Source organism: Corythoichthys intestinalis, chromosome 2 (genome assembly GCF_030265065.1).
Source record: "Corythoichthys intestinalis isolate RoL2023-P3 chromosome 2, ASM3026506v1, whole genome shotgun sequence".
Lineage (NCBI taxonomy): Eukaryota > Metazoa > Chordata > Actinopteri > Syngnathiformes > Syngnathidae > Corythoichthys > Corythoichthys intestinalis.
In genome coordinates, this window is record NC_080396.1 from 73,494,743 (window position 1) to 73,519,385 (window position 24,643).

Sequence of the window (24,643 nt, forward strand, 5' to 3'; positions counted from 1 at the left end):
TTTCAGGGCAAAAAATGTAAAAATAAGTCAATGAAAATAAAATCAATAATAATAGAAGAAGTAATAAAAAGTAGAAAAATATATCTGTATATTTTTTTGATATTGAAATAAATAATCGTTTTAATATTGATATAAAAAATCAAAAAGATGACAATTTCCCTTTTTAAATTAGATGATGTAAATATAGATAATAAAATGTGAATAACTTTTTCCTGTTTTTTTTTTGATAAAGCATCATAAAATGAAAATAGATATGTTTCCCTTTTGAAAAATATTTTTGAAATAATTAATAATGACTTTTTTTTAAAGATGTGTAGCTGTTTTCCTTTAAAAAATTCAATAATAAATAATATACAAATATATAATTTAACTAAAAAATATATATATATATATTTTTAAGTAACTTTATTATCTTTTGATCCCAGTCCAGATGGATTAGATGTCTATTGCTGTCAATGGCACTAATAAATTGAACAATAAAATAAAACATTATACAGTATGCAGTTGTTGCTTGTATATTTACAAAACGGAAATCCATATATTTTTTAATAATATCATCTTTTGTTTGCTGCCAGCCCATCTCATTCTAAAAATATTGGACGTCTGTTACCGTCAATGGCACGTCCACGTCACCGTTCCACCTGAGCCACCCCGGTTCAAATAGATTTGACGTTACCTCTGTCAAAGGCAGTCAGGTCAGTTCATTGACCCTGAAAATCCTGCGTTGTGGCAGCGAGTTGCACTTTTGCACTCGGCCGCTAGATAGCGTCCGAACAGAAAGGCGCCGTGTATCTTCCGAGCGAGCTGTGGAAGCATCACAGAAGACGCCGTGCGAGCGAGCGAACGGAGCGGAGACGATGGAGGGGGCGTGAGGGACGTCGGAGGACAACGTGGACATTCGGGTAGGACGACCCCCACCCTCGCCGAGACGCATCTGAGGGGGGGAAAAGAAAAAGGGGACGCCTGCTACAATGCGCTGAATCGGAGCTGCGTGGAGACCCCCTAACCCACCCCACCCCACCCCACCCTACCCCCTTTCCCCTCCGAGAACGTGCGTGGCTGGATTATGCTGGCTGGGTGGCGGCGGCTGATTCCGAAGCCGAAGGACGGGCTGGCACGCCGCCCCTCCGAACCGCGGAGCTGAGTGAGTATAGACGCGATGCTTTAGCGCAATGCTCCGTGCCTGGAGGCTGTGTCGGTGTGGGGGGCTGGGCTGGGGCTGCATGATGCTGATGCTGGGCAAAGGGGCCGTCATGTGCGCACCCCACACTCCACCAAACATGGATTATTGACGCAGAAACCTCGCGTGTTTTCTTTGTGCACGTCCACGCTGGTCACGCGTTGATCATGTAGACACGTGTGCGCCCCCCCCCCCCCCTTTACCTCCCCTGCGCTGCATTGGATAAAAAAAAATCCCCCCTCCCCAAAGTGGGGGCTAGCGCTACCTCTAATGTCAAATTTCCATCACGCGTAATAAGCCTTTTCCTTCCAACCTCTCGGTTCCGTTTCTGGCTGACTTCACTGTTAACTAATTTTTCAATGTCATTGACGGCGTTTGACGTCCAAAGCCATTGACACAGAAAGACTAGAAAATGGCATTTCTGGAGAAATTTTCATGGTAGCTTTGCTGCGATGGACGGTTGCGATATTATGTCACCTCCTGCATGTCGATTTTAAGGCATTTCAGACTTCCTGTAGATATCGGGTCACTTCCTGTTGATGTGTGTGTGTGTGTGTGTGTGGGGGGGGGGGGGGTTCACTCTCTCTCGATCGCGCCCCCCTTCCTATGATTTGGGGGCATTTCGGGTTCACTTCCTGCACAGTTTGGGTCACTTACTGTTGATTTTGGGGCATGCCAGGGTCAATCGGACCATAGGCGGAGTTTGACTTTTGGGGCGGGACGGGGGTAGGGTTGCCACCTTTCAGAAATAAGAAATACGGGACTCCCCCCTCGCGCCCAGAGCTGTACAGGCAGAGAAAAAAAGGGACATCCCCAAAACTCCTAAAATGCATAGAAACGTATCTATTCATTTATATTCTGTATTAGTTCAATACGGAACACAACATTTAATTCACAATTTCGGATCGTTCCTTATTTTAAGGGACAGGTGGCAACCCTAGGCGGGGGGCACAATATGTTGATGACCCCAAAACGCTGTGTCAGCAATGAAATTAACTTACAAGAATATTCAAAATAATAAGTTGACAAATTTGTGTTTTTTTTTGCATCATTCTTGAGGGGAATTCTAAATCAGGCCGCTTCGGCAATACTTTTGGCCAAGATCGTCATCCATTGAATTTGGTACGCCCGTCGGTATCGTGCCAATGTAGTTACCCCAGTCAAAAATTGTAGCCATTTGGAGGTAGATTTGGGTCTTTTTTATTCAATTAAAAAAAAAGTTGCTTCAATCAAAATATATATTTTCAACAAAAAAAAGTCACTTCGCACTTAGCAAGTGAAAAGGGATAAATGTAAGTCTGAATTTAATGAAAATAATTCACTTCATAATGGTAGGGTCTATTCTATCCTTACAATATATGGGAAGTAGGGCTGTCCAACGATTAAAATTTTTAATTGAGTTCATTACAGCTTAAAAATTAATTAATCGTAATTAATCGCAATGCAAACCATCTATAAAATATGCCATATTTTTCTGTAAATTATTGTTGGAATGGAAAAATAAGACACAAGACGGATATATACATTCAACATACGGTACATAAGTACTGTATTTGTTTGTTATAACAATAAATCAACAAGATGGCATTAACATTATTAAAATTCTGTTAAAGCGATCCATGGATAGAAAGACTCGTAGTTCTTAAAAGATAAATGTTAGTACAAGTTATAGACATTTTATATTAAAACCCCTCTGAATGTTTTTGTTTTAATAAAATTTGTAAAATTTTCAATCAAAAAATAAACTAGTAGCTCGCCATTGTTGATGTCAATAATTATACAGTGCTCATGGTGCTGAAACCCAAGTGCCAGGAGAGGGCGACCAAAAAAATTAAAAAACACGAGCAACAAGTGGACACTACACTGTGCTGTCATTTTAATCTGTTTAAGCGGGGCATGTGCGTTAAATGCATCAAATATTTTAACGTGATTAATTAAAAAAATTAATTACCGCCCGTTAACGCGATAATTTTGACAGCCCTGATGGGAAGACAATCAAAATTACCCGTATAACTGAACTCATTTTATAATGCAAATATGAGCATCCTGAAAAGTTGCTACTGTTATGTCCCTACCGTCCCTATGCAAACCTACGCCCTTGCTTCTTGTTGATTTTGTGGCAATTCAGGGTCACTTACTGTTGCTCTTTGAGGCAACTTGGAATTCCTGTAGATATCGGGTGACTTCCTGTTGATATGGCGGATTTCGGGTTCACTTTCTGTACATATTGGGTCAATTGTTATTGATTTTGAGGCATTCCAGTGTCACTTTCTGTTGATTAGGGGGACATTTGAGGGACACTTCCTGTTAATATTGGGTCACTTCCTGTGATTTGGGGGCATTTCGGGTTCACTTCCTGCACAGATTGGGTCAATTCCTGATGATTTTGAGGCATTCCAGGGTCGCTTACTGTTGATTTTTGAGGCACCTTCGAATTCCTGAAGATATCGGGTCACTTCCTGTTGACTTTAGGGCATTTTGGGATCACTTTCTGTTCATATTGGTTCACTTCCTGTTTATTTGGGGGCATTTCGGGTTCACTTCGTGTTGATTTTTTTAGGCATCTCGGAATTCCTGTAGATATCGGCTCACTTTCTGTTCATATTGGTTCGCTTCCCGATGTTATGGGGGGTTCAAGGTCCCTTCCTGTGATTTGGGGGCATTTGGGGTGCTCTTCCTGTACACATTGAGTCACTTCCTATTGATTTTGAGGCATTCCAAGGTTCACGTATTGTTGATTTTTGAGGCACCTCAGAATTCCTGTAGATATCGGGTCACTTTCTGTTGACTTTGGGGCATTTCAGGGACACCCCCTGTTGATTTTGAGGCATCTCAGACTTGCTGGAGATATTGGGTCACTTTCCGTTTATTTTAGGGCATTTTGGGTTCCCTTCCTGTATAGATTGGGTCACTTTGATTTTGAGGCATTTCAGGCTCGCTTCATGTCGATATCGGACCAATTCCTGTTGATTTTGGGGCATCTTGGATTCACTTCCTGTACATATTGGGTCACTTCCTGTTGATTTTCAGGGATTCTATGGTCAATTTCTATTTATGTTGAGGCATTTCAGAGTCACTTTCTGTTGATTTTGGGGCATTTTGGATTCACTTGCTGTAGCTATCGGGTCACTTCTTGTTGATTTTGGGGCATTTCGGATTCACTTCCTGTAGATATAGGGTCGCTTCCTGATGATTTTAGGGCATTTCAGGGTCACTTCCTCTAGATATCTAGTCACTTTCTGTTGATTTTGAGGCATCTCGGACTTCCAGTAGAATTCGGGTCGCTTCCTGTTCATTTTGGGGCATTTTGGGTTCCTTTCCTGTTCATATTGGGTCACTTCATGTTGATATGGGGGATTTCGGGTTCACTTCCTGTACATACAGTATTTGGTCACTTGCTGCTGATTTTGAGGCATTCCAGGGTCATTTTAGGTTCGCTCCCGGTAGATTTTGAGCATCTCGGACTTCCTGTAAATATCAGGTCGGCTTCCTGTATATTTTGGGGCATTTTGGGTTCACTTGCTGTAGATATTGGGTCACTTCCTGTTGATTTGGGGGCATTTCAGGGTCGCTTCCTGTTGATTTTGAGGCATCTCAGACTTCCTTTAGATATTGTCTTGCTTCCTGTTCATTTTGGGGCATTTTTGATTCACTTCCTGTACAAATTGGGTCACATCCTGTTGATTTTGAGGAATTCAGTATATCTTCCTGTTGATTTTGGTGTATTTTAGGGTCGCTCCCTGTTGATTTTGAGGCATTCCAGGGTCACCTCCTATTGATTTTGAGGCAGTTCAGGGTCACTTCCTGTAAATATCGGGTTGATTCCTGTTTATTTTGGGACATTTCAGGTTGACTTCCTGTAGATATCGGGTTCACTTCCTGTAGATTTTGGGGCATTTCAGGGTCACTCCCTGTTGATTTTAAGGCATCTCGGACATCCTGTACATGTCGGGTCACTTCCTATTGATTTAGTCGCATTTAGGGTCACTCTCTGTAGATTTTGAGGCATCTCGGACTTCCTGTACATCTCAGGTGTTCATTTTGGGGCATTTCAGGTTCACTTCCTCTTATCTCATATTAGGTCGTTTCCTGTTGATATGGTGGATTTGGGACAATTGTTATTGATTTTGAGGCATTCCAGGGTAATGTCCTACTAATTCTGAGGCATTTCAGGGTCACTTTCTATTGATCAGGTGGAATTTGAGGGACACTTCCTGTTAAGATTGGGTCACTTCCTATTGATTTTGAGGCATTTCGGGGTAATTTCCTGTTGTATCAGGTCATTTGGATTGGAATAGGATGGGGTATGGATGTTTTGCTATTGAAATGAATGGTGAATAGAGCCTTTGGAAATGAATGGGAAATTTGGGCCATTAGAAATGAATGGGTATGTTTTTGGCAAAAACTGAATAGATCTTTTGTGCTCCTTAGCATCCTTAAATTTTTTTTTTATATATATATAATCAATGCGACTTGGACAAAAACTGTAGTACAAATAGTGTTTTGAAATTTCACTCAATTTCAATTTTTTTTTATTTTTTTTATTTTTTTTTTAGCTACCATCAATGGCAGAGATGAGTATTTGCAGGTCACTTCCTTTTGATTTTGGGGCGTTCCCTTGACACTTCCTGTTGATTTTGGGTCACCTCTCGCACATTTTGGAGCTTTCCGGCTTTAGTTGCGGTACATTTTTAATCATTTCCTGTAGATTTTGGGTCTCTTCCTATTGACTTTGGGGCATTCCCATGACCCTTCCTTTTGATTTTGGGTCACCTCTTGTTGATTTTAGGCTACTTACAGGCAGTGTTGTTAATAACAATGTTAGAGTATAAAGGTGTTACTAACGGCGTTATTTTTTTCAGAAGTCAGTAATCTAATTAATTACTGTGTTTGAAGCGAGAAGAAAAGTATATTTGTTCACTGGCTTCCAATCCGAACAGATAGGACGTCTCTCGCAGTCAATGGCGGCCAATGAGTTCATAATGGCCCGTTTGGGCTCTTCCATTTGTGAGGCCAACGTTTGACCTAATTTTTACACAATAGCATCATCCCTCCCCCGACCGACAAGAGTGTTTGCGCCGCTTTTGGCTCCCATCCGATCGGTGTGGACTCTCAAAACCTGAGCCGAGGTCAGGTTTGTTTCTTATTTAAAGGACGGGCGTGTTCCTAGATAAAGAAAAGCCCTCTGTGATTGGCCAAACGCTCCCCCATCCTGTTCTATTTTGGTCAGGATTACACCCTAATACCCTGTTGACTTTACGGCCGTTGTCAGGTGGCAACCAGCGAAAAACACGGAAATTTTTCACATGCAAATCAAATCACAATGTGATTGCAGGTAATGAAAAGGAATCAACAAGAAGCGACCAAAAAAACATGCCTTAAAAATGTTCAGGTCTGTGTTTTGGTTCCTTGTAATATGCGCCCTTTTGTGTCTTGTCCTTGTAATTGCACATTGATTACACCTGTTCTACCTGTGTCGGCCAATCAGCTGCCTCTTGTGTCACCCACCTGTTTCTCATTGTCTGGTTACCCCATGTCTGCATTTAAGAGCCCGGTCACTATCCGATCGTGGCAGCCCTCCTGATCGCTAACCTAACCTAACCGCTAACATGCGCGAACCGACAAGACGCCCAAATTCAACAGGATGTGACACAGAAATGCCCCATAATCAACAGCAAGTAACCTGGAATTGAACATTAGTAACCCAAAATGAAAAGGAAGTGACGTCAAATGACCAGCAAGAGACACAGGAATGCCCCAAATGTAAATGCCCTCTAAACCCACAAATTAACAGTAAGTGACCGGATATCAACATGAAGTGACTCTGAGATGCCCCCAAATCAACTGAAACTTACCCGATATCAACAGGAAGTGACCCAGGAATGCCCCCAATCAATGCTTGTAGAAGCTACAATGTGCTCGTCTCTCAATGTTCATTCAAAACCTTTATTTATTTACAGACGAAAACACTGAGTAAACATTGACTAAAACTGTTTAGTTTTCATCAACTAAAAACTAGACGAAGACAAAAACATTTTGAAATGACTAAAATATGACTAAGACTAATAAGTATTGTTGTCCAAAAGACTAAGACGAAAATGAATAGGGCTGCCAAAAACAACACTGGCTAGCAATTAACTCATTCACTCCCAGCCATTTTCACCAGAGCAAGGCCCTTCGCTCCCGGCCGTTTTACTGGATTTTGACTGATTTTGCAAGGCCCACAGAAAATTCACTTCTATTGCTATATGAACATGGAACCCACCAAAAGAAAGATTAGACTCTCTTCTTTCAGCAGGAAAAAAAAAGTTCATATCTTTTTCCATTCTTAGAAATCAGCATTAGAAAATAGCTTAGTTTGAGCAATTTTCCAATTTCTGATGAAAAAACGGAGAAATTGAGCTTTTTGTGAAAGCATACATTTCAAACATAACTTTGACTTTAACACAGCTATTTTTTGCTTTAGTTACATCCCAAACATCTGAATAACGTTTTCCTTTTACAAATAACATAAACAACAAGACAAATAGAACTTTTGATATCAAAGTAACAATTTATTTAGACATAACTAACTGAGATGATGCTGTTGTGGCCGCAACAGCCGGGTTAACTTTTCCCTCTTCGCCGTCTGTCTCATAAAGATGGATTTTTTGGAGTCTCTGCGGGGTCTGCTCGGCGAGCAGCACGGACTCAATGACATCGTCCGCTGCACTGGTGGTCCCGGTCGTTCTGCTCGGTCGTCCAGCGCCTGGCATCCTTCCGCCGGCGCCCCGGCCGTGTGGCCCGGCCGTTCGTTGCCATTGAATCGGGTTGCGGGTCTTACCAAATGCGCTACTGCCCTCCAGTGGCCAGTTTTATTGCTTTACAACGGATTTTCAGCTTTGTGCTTTGGAGCTCAGTTGAATCAGAACCCAGAGATGTCTCTTATGAAAAAAGAACGTAAAAGACATATAAATACGTCTTTGGGACACTGAAACAATTAAAAATAGAACGTATTTATACGGTTTTGGGAGCAAATGAGTTAATGAAAAAATTGGAACAGTAACTGAAGAAATTACAGAACATGGGTTTTGTTATTTACTGTAGCGCTGCAATGCATGCTAGGAGGCATGGATGACAACAGTGTTGACAGCAGGTGGCAGCAAAGGTTGAGTGTCTCCCCCAAGGGAGCAGTGAGGCCAAATGAAGCTTTTTGAAGCAATAAAACTTTTCAGCTAATAGGTTTAAACCTTCATGGTGGTTTATTTGGTCATATGACGGTCTTATGATGCCACTGTCAAAGTGTTACCGGTTAATATCTTTTGATGGGTTAGGGTTAGGAAGTGACCGGATATCAACAGGAAGTGACTCAGAAATGCGGCCAAATCAGATGGAAGTGACCCGATATTAACAGGAAGTGACTTCGAAATGGCCAAAAATAAACAGGAGGTGACGTGAAATTGAACCTGACTGGAAATGAGATGGAAGCGACACAAAATGTGATTCAGGAAGTGACTCAGAAATGCCGCCAAATCAGATGGAAGTGACCTAATATCAACAGGAAGTGATTCAGAAATGCCCAAAAATAAACTGGAAGTGACGTGAAACTGAACCTGACTGGAAATGAGATGGAAGTGACATAAAATGTGATCCAGGAAGTGACCTGATATCAACAGGAAGTGACTCAGAAATGCCGCCAAATCAGATGGAAGTGACCCGATATCAAGGAGAAGTGACTCGGAAGTGCCCAAAATGAAACAGGAAGTGACGTAAAATTGGAAGTGATCCGTTATCAACAGGAAGTGACCCAGAAATCGCCCTAAATCAAGAGGAAGTAAGCTGAAATTGAACCTAAATCAACAGGAAGTGACCCAAAAATGAAAAAGAAGAGACAAAAAATGACCAAGAAGAGACACAGGAATGCCCCAAATGTAAACCTCCAAATTCAAAGGAAGTGACCTCTTATAAAAAGGAAGTGACCTAGAAATGGCCCCGAATCAACTGGAAGTGACTCAGAAATGCCAAAAAACAAACAGGAAGTGAGGTGAGATTGAACCTGACAGGAATAGAGACGGAAGTGTCAAAAACTGTGACCCAGGAAGTGACCCGATATCAACAGGAAGTGACTCAGAAATGCCCAAAAATAAACAGGACGTGACGAGAACTTGAACCTGACCTCAAGTGACACAAAATGTTACCCAGGAATTAAAAATATGTGATCTGATATCAAGTGAAATGCCCAAATCTAAACGGAATCAACTGTGTTTGGTCAACTTAAAACAGTAGCCAAAGAGCGCACGGGTCGGTCTAACGGGCGTGCGTGGTTTTCTCCGCAGATTTTTCCGGGAGAGAGAGAGAGCCTCCGCTCGCTCGCTCGCTGGCTCTCTCTCGTCCGTCGGCGCCAGCGCTCCCTCCCACATGGCCTCCATGCAGGACGGGCTGAACTTCACGGCTCCCCCCTACGGCAAGGTCCTGCTACTGGGCGCCATCGCCGCTGCCTCGGCCTTCGTCGTCACCATCCTCATCGTGGCGCTCTGCGTGGGCTGCCACAGGTCAGTCGGGCCGTGAGATCGCTCTGTTCGAAATTTGTTTTTTACCCTTATGGAGCACTCGTCGACTACCATTGCTAGAGCTAAATGTCCAATCCAATTTAGACTGGAATGAATGCGGTTTTTAAATGCCGATACTAGAGATGCCGATCAATCGGGTCTGATCACGTCATTTTCAAAGTATCGGAATCGGCAAAAAAATATCGGACATGCCTTTTTTTTAATATATATATATTTCTTAATTAAATCCTTTTCTAATTGTTTTTAACGTTACAGACACAATATGTTACACTCATCCAGAGTCTTTAGTTTATTTAGGTTTAAGGTAGGGTTATCAAATTAATCCCGTTAACGGCGGTAATTAATTTTTTAAAAAATTTATCACGTTAAAATATTTAACCCAATTAACGCATGCGCTGCACGACCCACTCACGCATTGTCGTGTTCAATCTGTAATGGCGCAGTTTTACCTATATATAGAGCTAAAAGGCAGCGTTAAATGAGTAGAGTGAATTTTGGCAGCCTTTGGAGCCTTTATTAATTGGCTAAAGCCTTATAATCCCTCTCACTATGATCAGAATTATCATGGGAAGCAATGTGGGGAAGAAAGGTAGTAATTGATCTTTTTCTTAACACCTTATGTTATTTCCCAATGCAGAGAAGATATATCAATTGGTAGCACTACGCACAGTCATGGTTCCACTTCCCATCATGCATTTGGGCATGGCTACAGTATCATTTACTGAAAGCTCAACAAATACACTAGATGGCAATATTTAGTCATAATATACAAAGTCACAAGTCTTTCTATCCGTGGATCCCTCTCACAGAAAGAATGTTAATAATGTAAATGCCATCTTGAGGATATATTGTCATAATAATCATATAATCATATAATAATAATAATAATAAACAAATACAGTACTTATGTACTGTATGTTGAATGTATATATTCGTCTGAGTTGTATTCATTTTTTTCTTAATGCATTGCCAAAATGTATATGATCTGGAAAAATTATCGGGAATGATTAAAATGAATCGGGAGCAAAAAAAAAAGCAGTCGGATTGGGAAATATCGGGATTGGCAGATACTCAAACTAAAACGATCGGGATCGGATCGGGGAGCAAAAAACATGATCGGAACAACCCTAGCCGATACCCAAGGGCATAGGTTTGGTCTCAATATTGGTAGGGACGATATAACAGCATAAACCTGCAAGTACTTTTTGCTAGGGACGGAACATTAATGAGACCAAACATATTTGGTGAACTTAGGTAGAACCTAAGGAATAGAAATGCACGAAAAACTACTGAGGGACGGGAACGCACTTGCATATAAAGGTGTTGCAATGCAAGCTAACTTTTTGGTGACTTAATGAGTGTGTGATTGCTTGCTTACCTCAGGAAGGGAAAGACACACAATGTCCCCAGCGAAGGCGGGAAACATCGTCTCATGGACATGGTAGGCCGTTTACTTTTACTTTTTGCAAGCAAGGAAAAGAGAGAGACTTCTTGGCTAACTTAGCTGCTGTTTCAGGGCATACTCAGGCAGTCCAAACTGCGCTCCATCACCAAATCCGACACCCAGATGAACAAAATCAACTGCAACGGCAAAAGTAAGCACGATTTTCTTTTCTTTCACAATGCAAAATTTGGGCATACAAGTTTTTTATTTGTTTGTTTTACAAGTTCAATCATTCAACTTTACATGTAAAATTTTGCGAGTTGTTAGCATGTTGGTTCAATTATTTACAGCGCAGCACCACATTGCATGTTGGGAGGCATGTTGTATGACAACATTGTTGACAACAGGTGGCAGCGGAAGTTGTCCGTCTCTACCAAGGGAGTAATGATGGCCAAATGTAGCTTTCTGAAGCAATGAAACTTGGTTCAAAGCTTCATAGTGTTTCATTTGGCGCTATTAAGTGGTCTTGAAGCCCAAGAGATGAACAGAGTTGAGAATTCTACAGTGCATTACACACAACTGAAGTAGTTCAAGCCCTTTACTGTTTTAATATAGATGATTTTGGCAAAAAAGTCAAGAAAAACCAAAAATCCCTATCTCAAAAAATTTGCATATTTCATCCAACCAATACAAAAAAGTATTTTTAATACAAAAAAAGTCAACCTTCAATTAATTATATCAGCTATGCACTAAATACTTGGTCGGGAATCCTTTTGCAGAAATGACTCCTCCAATGCGGCGTGGCATGGAGGCAATCAGCCTGCGGCACTGCTGAGGTGTTATGGATGCTTCGATAGCGGCCTTAAGCTCATCCACAGTGTTGGGTCTGGTGTCTCTCAACTTCCTCTTCACAATATCCCACATATTCTCTATGGGGTTTAGGTCAGGAGAGTTGGCAGGCCAGTTGAGCACAGTAATGCCATGGTCGGTAAACCATATACCAGTGGTTTTGGCACTGTGAGCAGGTGCCAGGTCGTGCTGAAAAATGAAATCTTCATCTCCATAAAGTTTTTCAGCAGATGGAAGCATGAAGTGCTCCAAAATCTCCTGACAGCTAGCTGCGTTGACCCTACCCTTGATAAAACACAGTAGACCAACACCAGCAGCTGACATGGCACCCCAGACCATCACTGACTGTGGGTACTTGACACTGGACTTCAGGCATTTTGGCAGTTCCTTCTCGCCAGTCTTCCTCCAAACTCTGGCACCTTGATTTCCAAATGTCATGCAAAATTTGCTTTCATCTGAAAAAAGCAATTTGGACCACTGAGCAACAGTCCAGTGCTGCTTCTCTGTAGCCCAGGTCAGGCGCTTCTGCCGCTGTTTCAGGTTCAAAAGTGGCTTGACCTGGGGAATGCGGCACCTGTAAACCATTTCCAGCACACGCCTGTGCACGGTGGCTCTGGATGTTTCTACTCCAGACTCAGTCCACTGTTTCTGCAGGTCCCCCAAGGTCTGGAATCTGCCCTTCTCCACAATCTTTCTCAAGGTGCGGTCACCTCTTCTGGTTGTGCAGCGTTTCCTGCCACACTTTTTCCTTTCCACAGACTTCCCACTGAGGTTCCTTGATACAGCACTCTGGGAACAGCCTATTCGCTCAGAAACTTCTTTCTGTGTCTAAGCCTCTTGCTTGAGGGTTTCAATGATGGCCTTCTGGACAGCAGTCAGGTCGGCAGTCTTGCCCATTATTGCGGTTTTGAGTAATGAACCAGGATGGAAGTTTTTAAAAGCCTCAGGAATCTTTCGCAGGGGTTTTGAGTTACTTCGTTGATTCAGAGGATTAGGTTAGTAGCTTCTTTAGAGTACCTTTTCATGATATGCTAATTTTTTGGGGTAGGGATTTTTGTTTTTTCTTGACTTTTTTGCCAAAATCACCAATATTGAAATAAAAAAAGCAGGGCTGTCAAAATTATCGCGTTAAGGGGCAGTAATTAATTTTTTAAATTAATCACGTTAAAATATTTGACGCAATTAAGGCACATGCCCCGCTCAGACAGATTTAAATGTCAGTTCAGTGAAATGCCCACTTGTTAATTGTGTTTTATGGAGTTTTGCCGCCCTCTGCTGGCGCTTGGGTGCGACTGATTTTATAGGCTTCAGCACCCATGAGCATTGTGTAAGTAATAATGGACATCAACAATGGCGGGCTACTAGTTTATTTTTTGATTGAAAATTTTACAAATTTTATTAAAACAAAAACATTAAGAGGGGTTTTAATATAAAATTTCTATAACTTGTACTAACATTTATCTTTTAAGAACTACAAGTCTTTCTATCCATGGATCGCTTTAACAGAATGTTAATGCCATCTTGTTGATTTACTGTTATAATAAACAGTCCTTATGTACCGTATGTTGAATGTATATATCCATTTTGTGTCTTATCTTTCCATTCCAACAATAATTTACAGAAAAATACGGCATATTTTATAGATGGTTTGAACTGCGATTAATCGCGATTAATTACGATTAATTAATTTTTAAGCTGTAATTAACTCGATTAAAAATTTTAATCGTTTGACAGCCCTAAAAAAAGGCTTGATCTGCTTCAGTTGTGTGTAATGAATGTAAAATATATGAAAGTCTAATGTTTATCAGTACATTACAGAAAATAATGAACTTTATCACAATCTGCTTTTTTTTATTTTTTATAGAAGGACCAGTATATACAGTGGGGAGAACAAGTATTTGATACACTGCCAATGGGTTTTCCCATTGACTGCGTATCAAATACTTGTTCTCCCCACTGTATATAGTATATACAATATATACAAACTATGAATGTGCTTGTTTTACTATATGAGCAAAATGCAACAAGGGCTATAAGGATAATTTGCTATTCACTGTTATTTAAAAATAATAGCTTTCCCACAGTGTTTTGGCTCTAAACTGTACACCTTTTAAGTTGTAAAAATATATTTACAAAATATACAATACTTAAAAATTATATATGGTCTAACTATAAGCCAAACCCTGAGTAGAGGGGTCACTCACACGCATTATCTAACGGCGACGGCCGGCGTTCTGTGTCCTCCGCAGGCAGGCAGCTTCCCCAGATCCCCTCCGAGGACGGTGAACACACGTACTCGGAAGTGGGCCGGAGCTCTTCGGCCGCGCGGACCGACGACGCGCTCTATGCCGCAGTGGGCAGGGCCGGGCAGACGGACACCCCGGCCCCTCCGGCCGTCCCCGCCAACACCCCTGCGCCGCCCGACCCGGACGGCGACGCGGAGGGAAGCCCGACTGAAGCCCAGGCGGCGGCGGCGCCTCGACCCCCGGAGACGGCCGAGTACGCCTGCGTTAGGAAGCCACGCAAAGCTGACAAGGCCCCGCAGAAGCGGGACAGCGGGACGGACACGGCCGACCCGCCGCAGCCGCGACACCCCCCGCCCTCTCATCCCGCCCCTCCGCCGCCGCAGCATCCTCACAGTACCAAGCTTCCCCGCAGGAACCTGGATGCCTTTAACGTGCCCTCCTTCCCAAAGGTTGGTACCGTATGACTTCATATATAGAGCTAGACAGGGTTGCCAGATAGGAAAGATAGTCACGAACTCGCCCCCCCAGTCCGATAAAAAGCAGCCTCACATTCGAGATACAGGGCTCCAGACCGACGCCGGCTCTATTCTGTTGATATAAATGTCTTGCCCCCTCAAATCAAAATTTTAGAAGTTAAGAAAGATCATTTTTAATATACAGACAAAATTAATACATTACAAATTGAAGGATTAATCTGCAGTAGTGGAAAAAAAATCTGCCAAAAAGGGGATACAAAGACGATATAGTATCAGTTCTTCGTCATCTCTTTCCCTCCACTGTGTGTGTATATTAACAGGATGGTCAGCGTGCGCGCACAGTGAAACACGCACAGCCCCCAGTAAACATCCAATCACTGTTAGTATGTAAATGAGCCTAGACATTGTCAGACAATGTAGTGTCAGGTTTCAGCGCAGCTACTTTGAAGAAGCAGCTGCGTTGTGTCAGCAAGCACAGAAGTAAGTCCATGTACACATCACGTGACAGACTGAAGACAAATGATGATCTTGGCCCATGAGAAGTCCATAACATATAACTTGGACATGGATGAATTTGTGAGTTTTTCAAAGAGAAGTAGGAGACCGCTGTTGTAGAGTGGAGTGTGGTGAAGGGAGATTTTTGAAGTGTTTGGTTGCTAACAAAAAAGCCCCCAAAAAAGAAAAGATAAATTGGTCTGTTGTATACGTATCTGTTGTGTTTTATAAATTTTATTATTATTCATAAGATAAATTCTCAGGTTACAATTTATTTGAGAATTAGGTCATCCAGTTAAAGGGTACCACAGATAGAAAGACATGTAGTTCTTAAAAAAATAAATGTTAGTACTAGTTATAATATTTTTTTGATATTAAAACCCCTCTTAATGTTTTTGTTTTAATAAAATTTGTAAAATTATTTTAACTAGTAGGTCGCCATTGTTGTTGACGTCGCAAGGCGGTGACGTCACATGGGTATGCTGCCGGACTTCCACAGTGTCACTCTATAAGTACATAAACATGTCGTTGCCCTTCCAATTTTGAACCCAAGCGGAACATTAATGAGATGGACAGCAAAATGAACAGGAAAGACGGGATGAGACGAGTAGCGTTCATGTGTCAAGTGTGCTAGTGACAGCATTCTCCTGCTCTAGTGACGGAGCAGGAGAGTATTTGATGTCAAAAACTGTTTGCAGATCTTCCCGTAAGCTATTGTGTGATTCAACTTTTTCCAATATTATTATGAAGATAGCTAGCATCCCGAGCTGTCGTGTGCTTTACATATGATTGGGGTATAGAATGAAACAGCAGTTTATTTTTTGCTGATACCCCGTACATCACAACACACGAAAACGTTGATGTAGTTTGCCTCTACTGAGACGTCTAATGGTGTTTAATGACATCTTACTTTATTTTTGTCACGTAAAAGCAGATGTCCAGGTTGTTGATCATCCTGCTGGTGTTCTCAGATTTATCAGACTTACAGGTGTTGCTCCCGAAGCTTACGTCCCAGCGAATAAGTGACAAGGAAAACGAATAAATGTATTAAACTTTGTTTGATTGCTGGCTATTCGGATCATTTTCTGCCCAACAGATTATAATGTCGCCTTATTTTGCACATTGATATCTAAGAGGCATAGAAAGGCAAGTGGACACAGGTGTTCAGATTCGTAGCTCGGACCGCGCCGTTTATTGGCATAAGCTTTGTCAACTCCTTCTTCAGAACATACAATTGAACATAGGTATCATATTGTGGAAATACAACAAAAATAATATTCATATTTCTCAAAAAATAATGTTCACAAAAAGAAAAGTGCTTCAGTATTAATGAGGTCCTATTCTCACACAGTTAAACAACAATGCAAAGAGAACTGGCATTCACAAATTTACAATCAAAACAGATGTGAAAAATACACATAAAACTTACTCAGACTTCGGTCACACTCTATTTATAGCAACTCGTTTGGCTCAACCAATACATTGGATGGCAATATTTAGTCACAATATACAAACTATGATGCTGTGAGCCATTATCAGGTGTCTTAGCTTCTCAACATACAATTGAACATAAGGCACAGTGGACCCGCACTGGGGAATTGAAGGAAACCTTCGACGTCAGTCAAGGGACAAAACACACTCATTGAAATGATCTCTAATTAATTAAAAACTCGCCATTGACAACTTGTGGCGTATTTAAATCACTACCTTACATAGTTAAAGAGTGACACTGTGGAAGTGCAGCAGCGTACCCATGTGATGTCACCGCCCTGCGACGTCAACGACAATGGCGACCTACTAGTTAAAATAATTTTACACATTTTATTAAAACGAAAACATTTTAGGGGTGTTAATATCAAAAAATTATTATAACTAGTAGTAACATTTTTTTAAGAACTTCATGTCTTTCTATCTGTGGTGCCCTTTAAGGTATACTGTATGTTATGTTGTTTGTTTATAAAATCTGGATGAAGGATATTTTATTTATTTTATTGTTCAGTCCCCCCCCTTGAGGGATAGCCACCTTTTTTGTGTGCTTTTGTGCCTATACCCGCAGGAGCTTAGTCCTCAGATGGGACACCAAAGTTGGACAGGTCTGAAGGTAGAGGCCTGACTAAGTGCAATCCACTTCTCTAGGTTGGGGTTGGACATAGCTAACAACCCAATTCACTGAAGAAAATGCTGCTACTATAAGCAATGGGGGCAGGGGGGGTGCTGGAGCATGATGCAACCAACACCTTTCTGACTGCCCCCCTCATACATGCCTGCCTACAACCGGCTCTGCTCCAGACTAACATTTATTACTAGAAGCACAGTGGCCCCTAACTTAAAATTATAGCGGGCGCAAGCAGAAGATTCAGGGCACACACTATAAATCGACATGCAATGTTTTCCTCTAATTTTCACTGTTTAAAGAGTATATGACATGACAAAAAAAACTTAAATAGCATTATTAGAATTAAAATCATATATTGAGACGATTCAACTACCATATTGCCCCGAATATAAGATGGTTCTGATTATAAGACGACCCCCTCTTTTTCAAGACTCAAGTTTGCAAAAAGACTTTTTGAACACCAAATTAATTTTTATACAGAAAATAATTACAGTACATCTGAAACAAATTAGTATAGCAATATATTTGAGAGAAAAAGCATGTTATTTTGTCTCATTCAAATGTTAATATCTGAACATTTAAATATGTAAACTAAAGTGCTATCACATTCGTAAATGATTGGCTTCTGGTTTTTGAAATGTGAATAAACCAATCTATTGTGATAAAACAACAAAATTGCAATAACTGCATCAACCATCTAAGTGAATTCTAACTGTAACTGTAGTCTTGAAACAAATCTGAATAAGGAAAAACATTGCAATAAAATAATGCAAACTGGTTAAACTTGAGAGTAGCTGAGATCTGTCATGACAGAACATCGCTTCAATGATATCTGGCGCCATCTAGCGTCTTGAATGGGTATAATCTCTAGACCACGAATATAAGACGACCCCCACTTTTTCAGTCTTATTTCAATGCAAAAAACACCGTCTTATATTCGGGCCAATACGGTATATACAACAATTTGGCAAAGTGCAGATGACGAGAAATGCGTCTTTAAATCTGCCGTTTAGCTCCTCCTGTCATTATAGCGCACCGGCGCCTCCATCGCGGTGATGACTAGGGGTTGGGCATCGAGCATCGATGGGATCCGGGATTAACACTTTGGTTCTCCCGGAACTGTTTGAATTTTTAAAATTTGGATTCCAAATTTCGATGCCCTGACCTGACTAAGGGAGTGCCAAAAAATCGATTATTAGATGCATCACGGTTCCACACGTGACGATTCGATTACCATTCATAAATGTTCAAAAACAATGATTTTCCCTAAAAACTTTATGACAGCCGCTCATAGCGGGATGAAATTCAAGACACGTCTGCCACCCGGACACCTTTAACGGACGCACGCACAACGTTATGATGGATGCTGCCGGTTACTGAGCGAGAGATTTACTCCTTTTCAAAAGACCGGGAAAAAAATTTGTGTATGAGACAGGCACGGACCCGCGCTTCCGTGCGCTAGTTATTTTTTAGGGCGAGAGGGGAAGAGAGATAGTTAATTGTTCCTTGTCTTTCAGTTGTCCAGCAGTAGTTTCAAGTCGTGTTAATTGGAAAAAGTCCCTAGTGTTTTGCTAAGTGCCGTGTCCTTCTATCAGAGGTGAGCACACAAACTCTCTTGTACTCTTTAGCCTTTAATGTTGTGGTTTTTGAGATGTTACTAATTAGCCCCGAGCGCTATGCTAATTAGCGACTTCACTAACACATATTTTTAATGTCAAGTTGTACGTTGTTTGTGGTGTACATAAAATACTCCAGATGCAGAACGTTTAAAACCAGGATTAAGTACAGTGGTAACACTACAAACATGCGAAATCTGTGAAAACAAAATACTGTATATTTGTTAAAAGAAGTCTTATTTCTAAAGACACTTTGTTTGTTTGTTTCCAGAAATGTGGAATTCATTCCACCGATGTAAATTTTATTGTATTGTTGAGAGAAATAAGTACTGCCTTTGAAACAGCTAATGTTTTTGCACCTTCTTGTGGAAAAGAGTATCTCAAGTTCAACTGTGTGTTGTTTGGGCATGTTGAGAAATAAGTACTGCCTTTAAAATGGGTAATGTTTTTGCACTTTCTTGTTAAAAAAAAAAAAAAAAAAGCAGTTTAAGGGCAGATTTTTTGTGTGGGCATGTTTCCATCGTTCCTGTTGAATCATTAGCATATTTTAAATAAATAATGGACATAAATGTGTTTGGCTACTTTATTAGTTAGTAATCATCGTTCAATAATCGAATCGTAGCACCCTGAATCGTAATCGAATCGAATTGTAGGGTGCCTAAGATGGCACACCCCTACCTCCGACCGAAAAAAATAAAATAGCTGCCGAACACCACGAAGAAGAAGCAATTTGAAGACTAGCTCCGTTATGAGCATATCATATGAAGTGGCTAATTTAGCTTAGCGCAAAAACATGTTGCTTCGCTTCACATAAATGACAACAAAGTAACAGAATAAACACACCGAAATGATATTCGACCCTCTATTAAAACGTGCAAACTTCCAGATTTTGTTTCATCAAGAGTTCCCAACGATGTGTAGTGCAGAGAAGGTGTTTAGTCCAATCTGCTGAAAATGAATGCATGCATAAGTTTTTCCATGTCTTGTTGAGTCAGAAGCCCCTTAATTCTGGCTATATTTTTTAGGTGGTAATAAGCAGATTTAGTGATGGACGAGGTTTCTGACTTGGTTTGTAGCTGTAAGTGACATTGTGCTAATGTGCCTGCTTATCTTTGACCTTTCTCAAAGATTCTTTTTCAACTAAAGTAATAAGTTTCTTTTGCCTGCTGCTTCCAGTAAGTCACCACTAGGGGAAGCCAATTGCATATAGCAAAACAAAGAAAAACTGTAGTCCGGAGTTACAAAAGGGACATCTTGTGGACGGATGAACAATATATCAGTTTAGGAAGAAATCAAACTTATAAAAAAGTAGTCAAAGGACAGAACTCTCCCCTCCTGACATCTTGTCAGCACTTAACTAAGCTGTAGAAGTACCACCTAAAACAAACGATGCAATACAATAAATGCCTGCAGCATAAGACACTCTAAAACATAGGCAAAAGAATATGTGCAAATGTTTTCTCCGTGAGATTTCAAAAAATAAACATCTTTGTGAAAGTGCACTCCTGTGCAAAGAAACTTCATGATATTCAAGTTCAAAGATTGATATTTACATACAAGTTAAACATAGCCCTGTGAGAAATTAATTGAAAGTTCATATAATTTAAAAAATAATCGAGAAGATAAGAAATATAAACTATGCAATTTTTTTGACCCCGCCTATTATAAGAATCGAAATCAAGAATCGTTTGGAACCGGAATCAAAACGTTGAATCGGAATCGTTCAAATTCAAACGATGCCCAATCCTAGTGATGACGTCAGAGAATGAGCGATTTCAGCGGATTTAGCATTGGGCCCAATGGAGGGGGAAGCATTTTTTCAGCAATTCTGGTTCAAGCGTGGATCTTTCAAGTGATATTGTCAATCCAGAGGAAGCCTGTGGCATACAGCCATATATGTTTGAGTCGTATCTGGAGGAGGAGGAAGATTCAGAATGGGAAAAAGGTGACGGAGACCACAAACATGAGGCTGATGACTAGAGCAGACTGCAAAATGTCATCATTGTTTTTATTTCGCTATTCCAATATTTTTACAGGATATTCTTTGTATCGAAGTATTATTCCCCTGGTTATTATATAAATTGTATGGTCATGACAAATAACAGTCTTGTGCTAAATGGAATATGAAACATCAAAAATGGATTTATTCAGTACGACAGGGTTAAATACTACATAATGGTCAAAACTGCCGACTTCTTAAACCTCTCAAACGGTATTTTATGCCACCGGAGTTGGTCCGGTTCTTGTCATTTCCCTGCTGAGGACTCATAGACGGACGAAAAACCGTAAACAAAACAGGAGACGTAAGAGCTAGGCTACATGCTAACTTGGACTGAGCGGCTTTTCCAAGTCTCTTCCTCGCCTTTCGAACACAAAAAAAAAATAATAATACAAAACTACCCCGACTCATGTCACACACGACGGTGGAAGTGATTGCCTTCACCGATCGGCCACAAACAAGCACAAATGATTGACTTCATTTTTTATATAAATTTGCTTCTGATGGGAGTCGAACTTCACGAAGGTGGTTAATGGCTCGAATGCAGCCCAAAGTAGCGGAGTGAGAGTAATGTTAGTTCTTTACAAATCTACTCAAGTAAGAGTAAAAAGTATGGTGTGGTAAAACTACTCTTAGAAGTCAAAAAGTTACTCAAGTAAATGTAAGACAATACTACCCACCTCTGCTTATAAATTGACAGGAAGTGATGTTCATGGGCAATGGAGAGCAGTACATCTGGAAGCCTCCGGAGGACGAGGACGTCCTTGCGCTCCACAGTAAGGCCCCGGGCCCTGTGGGAATGCACGCCATGGACAACGTTCAACCTTCCGCAGCAGTGGTGAGTGCTGACAGTCCAGTCGTGCGCCTTAATAACTGAACTAGGGTCACTTCCTGTAGATTTGAGGGCATTTCTGGGTCACTTGCAGTTGTTAGTGGTTCATTCCTGCAGATTTCAGGGCTTTTCAGGGTTACTTCCTGTTGATTTGAGGTCATTTCGAGGTCACTTCCTGTTGATATTGGTTCATTTTCAGTAGATTTGTGGCCATTTCTGGGGCACATCCAGTTTATATCGGGACCCTTTGCGTTAATTTAAGGGCATTTTGGGGTTACTTCCTGTTGATATTGGGTCACTTCCTGTAGATTTGAGGGCATTTTGGGGTCACTTCCTTTTGATGTGACGGCATTTCGGGGTCAGTTTCAGTTGATATCAAGGCACTTATTGTTACTTTAACTCACATTTTGGGTTCACTCCATGTTGATTTTGGTTCATTCCTGTAGATTTGTAGGCATTTCAGGGTCACTTCTTATTGCTTTTGGGTCACTTCCTGTTATTTGAGGACATTTCAGGGCCATTTTCTGTTGATGTGAGGGCATTTCAGAGTCATTTTCAGTTGTTATCAAGGCACTTTTTGATCTTTTAAATTGTATTTTGGGGTCACTTTATGTTGATTTGGGTTCATTACTGTAGAATTGGAGGCATTTTGGGGTCACTTCCTGTTGATGTGAGGGAATTTTAGGCTCACTTCCAGTTGATATCGGGTCGCTTCCTGTTATTTGAGGGCATTTTTAGTCAACTTTTTGTTGATGTGAGGGCATTTCGGGGTCACTTTCAGTTGATATCAAGGCCATTTTTATTCATTTAAATGGCATTTTGGGGTCACTTCATCTTGATTTGGGTTCGTTCCTGCAGATTTGGGAGCATTTCAGGGTCACTTCCTGTTGATATCGGGTCACCTCCTGTTGACATGAGGGAATTTTGGGGTCACTGCCTGTTGATGTCTGATCACTTCCTGTAGTTTTGGGGACATTTCAGGATAACGTCCTATTGATTTGAGGGCATTTTTAGGTCACTTATTGTAGATATTGGTTCATGCTCTATAAATTAGGTGGCATTTCAGGGTCGCTTGTTGTTGATAAGAAGGTATTTCGGGGTCACTTTTAGTTAATATTAAGGCACTTTTTGTTAATTTAATGGCATTTTGAGGTCACTTAACAGTTTATATCGGGTCACATCATGTTGATTTGGGGGCATTTCAGGGTCACTTTCTGTTGATTTGAGGGCATTTTGGGGTCACTGCCTGTTGATATCGCATAGACTCTACCATGCAGTTGACGAGACAGCTCCTACAGACATTGCACCACGGCTTCCCGTAAGGGGCCGACCCAGGCAGAGCATCATGACAGCTTTTACTGCGATAAACTAAACACACGCTGCGTTCCAACGCCGGATTTAGGTGGAAATAGGATGAAGGTTTTACTGCATACAAGCAGGCAGGAGTGTCTCAAGAGTGATTTGGTCAAGGATTCAAGGTAATTATTATATTAAATAGCACCATGCATGCACTTTGAAACGTGAAAAAAATTAATTCGTCAAACTTTGTTAGTGTAAAAAATTAGTGTAACTTTGGCTTGAAATATTTATTTAAAATGAATGATAACTGCCTGTTTTTTATTTTTAACACCAAGAATCAAGACTGTTTTACGTTCATATCTATAGAAATTCCACGATTTAAGCATTTATTCACAAGAATTTTCAGCTTAAAAGGCTCTTTGTTTCGTGACGGCCGCCATGTTGGTTTACACAATACCATAACTTTTGCTTGAAATATTTACGTAAAATGAACGATAACTGCCCGTTTTTTGCTTTGAACCAAGAATCTAGACTTTTTTATATTCATATCTGTAGAAATTCCGCCATTTAAGCATTTAATTACAAGAATTTTCAACTTGAAAAGCTCTGTTGTTTTGTGACGGCCGCCATGTTGGATTTTGTACAAAATTTTTAAGTTTATTAGTTTTTACTTATTATTAGTTTACTATTTCTGGCAAAAACGTTTATGATATGTTAAATATTGCTATTGATCCTGAAAATAAAGGTTATTATCTCTGCAATTGGTGATTTTTGAGCATCCAGTGTAAAATTTGAGAATCTTATAGCCATTTTAAGTTTTGTAATACTTGTTTAAAAAAAAAAAATTAAAAATCAGGATTTCATTATGGAACGACTGAATTTTTTTATGCCGCTGCTCATGGAGACTCATATATGCTTATGGGAGGTGCCTGTTTTGGTTTGAGATCGCTAGCTGCTTTGGTTTTGAAAATATTTTACTTGAAGTTTTTGAAAATAGGCCCCCCTACTGATCGGCCCAGTGTCCCGTCAATTGATAGTGAAGTCTATGGATATCGGGTCACTTCTTGTAGATTTGGGGACATTTGAGGGTCACTTCCTATAGATTTGAGGGCATTTCGAGGTCACTTATTGTTGATATTGTTTCACGTCCTGTAGATTTGGAGGCCTTTCAGGGTCACTTCCTGTTGATTTGAGTGCATTTCACGATCACTTCCAGGTTATATTGCGTCACTTCCTGTTGACCACAGTGGAATGTTAAAAAGGGCCATTGGAAATGAATGGGAAATTTTGTTCATTGGCCGTAATTTTTGAAGGGGATTTGGACAAAAACTGTAGTTCAAGTAGTGTTTTGAAATTTTACTTTCTTTCAACACCCTGCGTTTTGGGGCGAAGTCATTTTTTAGGTGTTAAAAAAGTTTCTATGCTTCACGCGAGAATTCCGGTCATTATGGTGTATAAACGGTTTCGAAGGGTCAAACGGTTTTAGCTGGGAAGAAATGCCATTGGGGAAATAAAATAATAGCCTACATTGTAGCTTTTGTACGTACATGCAAAGCTACTATCAACAATGACAACTGCTCATGAATAAGTTAGTTTTTGGCG

At 40.6% G+C, this 24,643-nt stretch overlaps 1 protein-coding gene across 1 annotated transcript in view; it reads left to right on the forward strand.

Moving 5' to 3' along the window:
• Positions 1-776: 776 nt before the first annotated feature.
• si:dkey-70p6.1 (uncharacterized protein LOC570575 homolog) overlaps positions 777-24,643 on the forward strand; it is a 36,419-nt gene continuing 12,552 nt past the window's right edge. Inside the window, exons 1-6 of the mRNA XM_057829830.1 lie at positions 777-1,144; positions 9,496-9,711; positions 11,113-11,170; positions 11,246-11,324; positions 14,212-14,657; positions 21,611-21,748. Coding sequence (XP_057685813.1) covers positions 9,578-9,711; positions 11,113-11,170; positions 11,246-11,324; positions 14,212-14,657; positions 21,611-21,748 — 855 coding nt within the window. The 5' untranslated portion in view covers positions 777-1,144; positions 9,496-9,577. The remainder of the gene's footprint in view (positions 1,145-9,495; positions 9,712-11,112; positions 11,171-11,245; positions 11,325-14,211; positions 14,658-21,610; positions 21,749-24,643) is intronic.